This window comes from Fukomys damarensis, unplaced genomic scaffold, assembly GCF_012274545.1.
Source record: "Fukomys damarensis isolate Sample0158 unplaced genomic scaffold, DMR_v1.0_HiC HiC_scaffold_23, whole genome shotgun sequence".
Lineage (NCBI taxonomy): Eukaryota > Metazoa > Chordata > Mammalia > Rodentia > Bathyergidae > Fukomys > Fukomys damarensis.
In genome coordinates, this window is record NW_022900935.1 from 9549272 (window position 1) to 9555306 (window position 6035).

General features: G+C 45.4%; 1 protein-coding gene across 1 annotated transcript in view; it reads left to right on the top strand.

Annotated features, from left to right (window-relative positions):
* Positions 1–1154, top strand: part of Fuca1 (alpha-L-fucosidase 1) — a gene marked incomplete at its 5' end in the record, with an annotated part of 12988 nt that extends 11834 nt beyond the window's left edge. The window contains one exon of the mRNA XM_010626081.3: positions 422–1154. Coding sequence (XP_010624383.1) covers positions 422–562 — 141 coding nt within the window. The remainder of the gene's footprint in view (positions 1–421) is intronic.
* Positions 1155–6035: the final 4881 nt, after the last annotated feature.

Sequence of the window (6035 nt, forward strand, 5' to 3'; positions counted from 1 at the left end):
TTTTTTTTTTTTTTTTTGAGACAGAGTCTCACTATTTAGCCCAGGCTGGCCTCAAACTGCAAATGATCCTCCTGCCTCAGCCTCCTGAGTGCTAAGATTGTAGGCCTGTACCACCATGCCCGGCCATAGCCCTTTTTCAATTCTTATTTTGAAACAGGTTCTTGCTAAGTTGCCCAGGCTAGTTTTAAACTTGTGATTCTTCTGTCTCAGCCTCCCAGTGGCTGGGATCCCAGCCTAAACTAGCTTTTTCTAATGGAACTGGCAGGCCCTCTGCTCTCCTTCCTGAGAAGGGATTCCCCAGGCTGCCCCACGTCTGTGTTCCTCAGAGGCTGTCTTCCCCGTCCTGCCAGCCTTGTGTCCAGACGGTAATTTGTGTGCATTGGTGTATTACTGGGTTTTCCATTCCTTTTCCTTGCTGCAGGTAACCATGCTAGGACTCAGGGGAGATCTGAAGTGGTCCAAAGATTCATATGAAGGTCTCCGCATCTCTCTGCCTCAGTTGCCTCCCTCTATGCTCCCTGTGGAGTTCGCCTGGACTGTGAAGCTGGAGGGAGTGAAGTGAGCCGGAGCTCAGGAGGCGAGGGGCACTGCTCAGGGTGCACTGCCTTGATTTCCCTCTCCCAGAGCCAGCATCACAATAAAGCCACCTTCTTTCCCCACCCAGAGATGGCCTTTCCACCACACTTTAGCCCAGGAAACTGAGTGCATTACACTGATAATTAATGGAGCGAACACCTAAGAGCCATTGCTAGCATGCCTCTCTGTGCTCAGCAGAAGAAGGGGAACTGAGTTCCTGCACCCTGATGGTGGGGGCTGGGCAGTCTAGAGTGGAGACTCCGTTCTCTGTTCCGTCACCTGCTTGCCTGTCCGTGACTTTAGATGAAGAATGAGCCCGGCCACCCCGTGCTTTTGGGAGGAGTGGAGGGAGTATGGAACGTAACCACATGCTTGGTTTGGTATCAGTTGTCCCAGACCGCTCCCACCAAGGTAAAGGAGCCTGGAAAGTAGGGAAAAGCTTTTCAGGCTGCTACTGCTTTCAGAAGCTTGTAGCACAAACTAAGAGCTCTGAAATTGAGCATATTTACAGTGGAACTGTGAAGACAATGCCATCCTACCCTGCCTTTCTAAATATGATCAAATAAATCTATTACATCTAATCATTTCTAACAAAAAGCATGTTGTGGCTTTCTGTTCCTAGTTCCACTTTTTTTCTTGCAAATGTTTTCAATAGATGACAAAAAGAGGGTAAAATTTTGGTGAAAAGCTTTTTATTTTTAATGGTAGCAGGAATAGAACTCAGGGCTTTTGTACTAAGCTAAATCTGTACCCCTTTTAAAACATTTATTTTATTTTTTATCAGGACTGAGAATGAAACCAAGAGGGGCTTGACCACTGACCTACATCTCCAGTCCTTTTTTATATTTGTCTTGTGTGTGTGTTTTGTTTTGTTTTTTTGAGATAGGGCCTCACTATGCAATTCAGGCTGGCCTTGAACTCACTGTGTAGCCCAGGTTGACTTCAAATTCAAGATGATCTTCCTGCCCCAGCCTCCAAGTGCTGGAATTACAGGGATGTTCCACCATGCCTAGCTTTTCTTCATTTTGTGACAGATTCCAGCTAAATTGCTCTGGTAGGTTTTGAACTTGCAATCGTCTTGCCTCACCTTCCAGAGTGCTGGGTTGCAGGCGTATGTCACCACGTCCAGCCCTTATGTTTCACTTTGAGACAGGGTCTTGCTAAATCACTGAATTCCTAAGGCTAGGCTTGAACTTGAAATCCTCCTGCCTTGCTTCTTAGAGTGCTGGGCTTACAGGTATGGGCCGTTGGACCAAACTCTGCTTTCTATTGTATCTATTTCCTCTCTCCCTTGACCTTAGGTCAGATTTCTGTTCAGCTGCACGTACATGTGTTAGTCATTTAAGGACTCTCTTTGCCGGACTGATAGTACAAGACTGGCTTGCCCTAAAGCTACCTAATCTCCTCCCGCTCAAAACCAAAGTCCCCATGCTGAGCTATTTCCAGGGCACCGTGACCTTGTGATTGATCACGTGCACAAGCCACATGCAGTGTCCTGTTGGAGACTGCCCAGGAGGTACCCAGAAGTCTCCAGGCATCCTTTCCTACTTTAAACCCATCTTCCCCTTCACCTAAGGTTAAAAGGTGCTTGAGGCTGTATTTATGGTGGTCTTTTTTGATGGTAGCCTGGGCATCTCCTTGGTTTGCTGTTATTCCCACTCATCTTTTTTCCTTGCCCCAACAACTTGTCCTGGAGGCACTGCACCTGTTCAAGTGATGGGTAAACAGACCTGGGGTTGGAAATGGGGTATTTAAGGTTGGATGTTAAGTGCAGTAATCAGTGGTCTTGGTGCCCAGTCAAACTTCCTGGCGCTTCCTGGGACACGTATTCAGAAAACGTAAGTGTTAGGAAGTGTAGCTCAGTGGCAAGCACAAAGTCCTGAGTTCAATCCCCAGCACCAAAAGTAACAATAAAAAGAAAACAGCAGTATTAGCATGAGCTGAGGGTGAGGTTTTTGGTTCCTGACAAAATGTCATCCATCAGACACCTCAGCGGTTCCAAGTAAGAGTCAGTGACTTCAGCAGAAGCGGCCTTCAAGTCCCTGAGAAGTAAGCTAGGCCACCATTATTAAGATGCTAACAGCAAAGCTAGTGGGAGACTTAAACATACACAGTGGACCCTTGACTTGCGAAAATCAGTTCCTAAGGGCTGGTTATAACTCAAGTTGTTTGTAAGTCAGTACAGCTGAGATCTGGATGTTTACCTGGGTACACTAGATAACAAGAGGCAGATGAATCTTCCACTGACCTAATTAACCCAAGTTACTCGGATGTCAGACCAGGTGTATCTTGGTCCACTGTACTGCGCAGGGGATGACCTCTAACATTAGTGCTGCTTAAAGTCAACTAAAAGCAAGTGAGCTAAAAGCAAGTGAACTGGAGGATTTACCTAGGCTTTCTCTCAGTATTAGGACTCCACAGTGAACAGCCACATGAAGTATCTGGCCTTTCCTGAGGGATTCACCAAGAGATGGATACGTACCATGTTACTCACTTTTGTAAGATTTTCCAACAAATGAATTTAAGGTTCGGACAGGACACGGTGGTAGGAATTTGGGAAACTGGCCATTGCAATGCTTTGCCTACACCATTCCTCTGTGTGTGTGTGTAGTGAGATTGGATAGTAGCATCTAGGGGACTGGGAAGGGGGGATGGGGGGCTACTATTTCTTAGTGTTTTAGTTTGTGATGATAAAGTCCCAAAGGTGTATAGTGGAGGGGGTCACACAGCAATGTGAATGTAATAATGCTACTGAACTTTACACTTAAATCTGGGGATTAAGTCCAGAGCATTGCACCTGCTAGCCAAGTGCTCTACCACAGAGCTACATTCCCAACCCTCTTTATTTTGAGACAGGGTCTCTTTATGCTGTTCAGGCTGGCCTTGAACTTGCAATCCTCCTGCCTCAGCTTCCCAGATACTTGAGATTACAAGTGTGCACCATCACACCCAGCTCTCTACTTTCTTTGTGAATTTGACTCTTCTTGGCACTTCATCGTATTAGATTTCTGCAGAAAAAGAGAACCAATAGGAGATCCACCAATAGGTAGCATTGGCCACTAATTATGGAGATAGAAATATCCCAGGATTTGCTGTCAACAAGCTGGAGACTTAGGAAGGCCAGGGTGCACTTCCAGTCCAAGATGGGTGGCCTAGGAAGCCAGATGGAGTAGCCAAGCAAAGAATTCCTCTTCTCTTTTTTTTTAATGCAGACACTCAGAGAATGGCACAATGCCCACTGACATTGAAGAGGAGGACAATTGCCTTATTGACTCAAATGCTAGTATTGTCCATATATACCCCACAGACACACCCAGAAGTAACATTTAGCCAAATATTTGGGCTTCCTGTAGCATGGTCAAGTTGACACACAAACTTAATCATATAAGCAGAATCATGACATTTGTCCTTTCTTATCTGGCTTAGGATGAATTGTTTCCTGAGACAGGGTTGCACTATGTAGTTGTGACACAGACTGGCCTTGAACTCACTATGTAGTCCAGGCTGGTTCTGAACTCAAAGTGACACTCCTGCCTCAGCCTCCCAAGTTCTAGGGTTATAGGCATGTGCCACCATGCCTGGCTAGCGTGATATTTTTAAAGCTTATCCGTGTTGTAGCATGTATCAGAATTCTACTTTTTATTGTTTGTTTTTAGAGTTCTTTTAAGGGCAAATAATATTCTATTTATGTGTATACCACATTTTGTTTATGTGTAGTCTATTTTATGTATACGCCCATTTATGTGACAATGGGCAGTAGGTTATTTCCACCTTTTGGCTATCATGAATAATATTGATATGAACATTGGCTATTCTTTGGGGTATGTACCTAAAAGTGAAACTTCTGGATCTTATAACTCTTACTCAAATTTTTTTTCCAGTACTGGGAGTTGTACCTAGGGCCTTTGCTCTGAGCTATATCCCCACACTAAGTCACTGCATTGCCCAGGTTGGGCTCAAATTTGTAATCCTTCTGCCTCACCCTCCCAAATACTGGGATTATAGCATGTGTCACCACACCGGGCTTAGTGTACAAGTCCTGAAATTCAAATTGTTTTAAGCATCATTCTTGTATCTTTAGGCTGAACTTAACCCACTAGCTGCAGGTTTTGAACTCTGAGTAGTGCTCTAAGGGTTGTAATGAGGAAATTCCCAGCGCTAATAAAGATACTCATGCCTTGTTCTCTCCTTGGACAAAACCTGAGCCCCTGGGGCAGAGTATGTAGCTCAGTGGGAAAGAGCTTGCTGACTGTGTGTGAGGTCCTGGGTTCCATCCTCACACTGGGGAAAAAAACCTGAGTCCCTTGAAAGCAGGACGGTGCCGCCTCTGTCCTAAAGCCCCTTAATACCAATAGTAGCAGAAACACCAGGACACTGGTGAGCTGTCCACCAGCAGCCACAGTGACTACTTACAAAATGCAAACTTGATTGGTTCTTCCTGCTTTATACCCTTCAACAGTTTTCCCATGAGGATAGCTGTTCTCCAGAGCACTATGATGGGATTCCAGAAACCTCAGTGGTCTTAGAAAGTCCCCCTTCTATGGCGAGCCATTATGGTGAGCCTTGACACAGGCCTAGCCATGATTGAACTTTGAGTCACCTCTCTGGCACGGATGTGCTCTCCCCCATAGCCACGGGCGAGTTCAGCTGGTAGCAGATGTAACCCATAATGGTTGTTATTGTTTCCTTCTGGAATGTGTGGGCGGTACCCTCGCTCCCTCGCTCCCGTGCAGCCCTCGCTTCCATGCGGCTGGAGAGTATAAAAGGGAGAGGTTCTGTAATAAAGCAAGCAAGGAACATGAGAAGGAAGGTGTCTCCCGTCTCTCTGTCCTCGTCCTTTCAGGTTTAGGACCTGCTGGCAGGATCCTGACGTCGCGGCTCGCGACACCCTTCCCTCTCCAGCCATTCTGGTCTTTTCATCTTTCTAAAACCACAGAGGACAGGGCTCAGAATTTAGCTCGGTGATGCCACCACCTGCCTGCCTCCCAAGCGCAAGGTCCTGAGTTCGATCCCTAGTACAAAAAAAAAAAAAAACTAAAACCACAGAGGATATAGCTCAGTGGTAGAGCACTTGACTAATAATGCTCTAAAGTGCTGGATTCAATCCCTAGTACTGCAAAACAAAGGGAAAAAAGTAATACTTTTCAAACATTTCTATTTGCAGCCCTGTTTTATTTTTCTTTGTCCACCATGCTCAATGAAATTTATTATTGTTACATTTTAACTTGTTTGACTTATAGGTGTCGGGGATACTGTGGGTGAAATCTAAAAAGCTACATCCCCAGCCATCCCTCCCACCCCTGCCCCCCTTTTTTAAAGACAGTTTTACTGAATTGCCCAGACTAAGCTCAAACTTTCAACCTTGCTACCTCAGCCTCCCAGGGTGCTGGAATTACAGGCTTGCACCACTAGCCCAGTTTACTCTATTTCTCAAAAAAAAAAAAAAAAAAAAAAAAAAA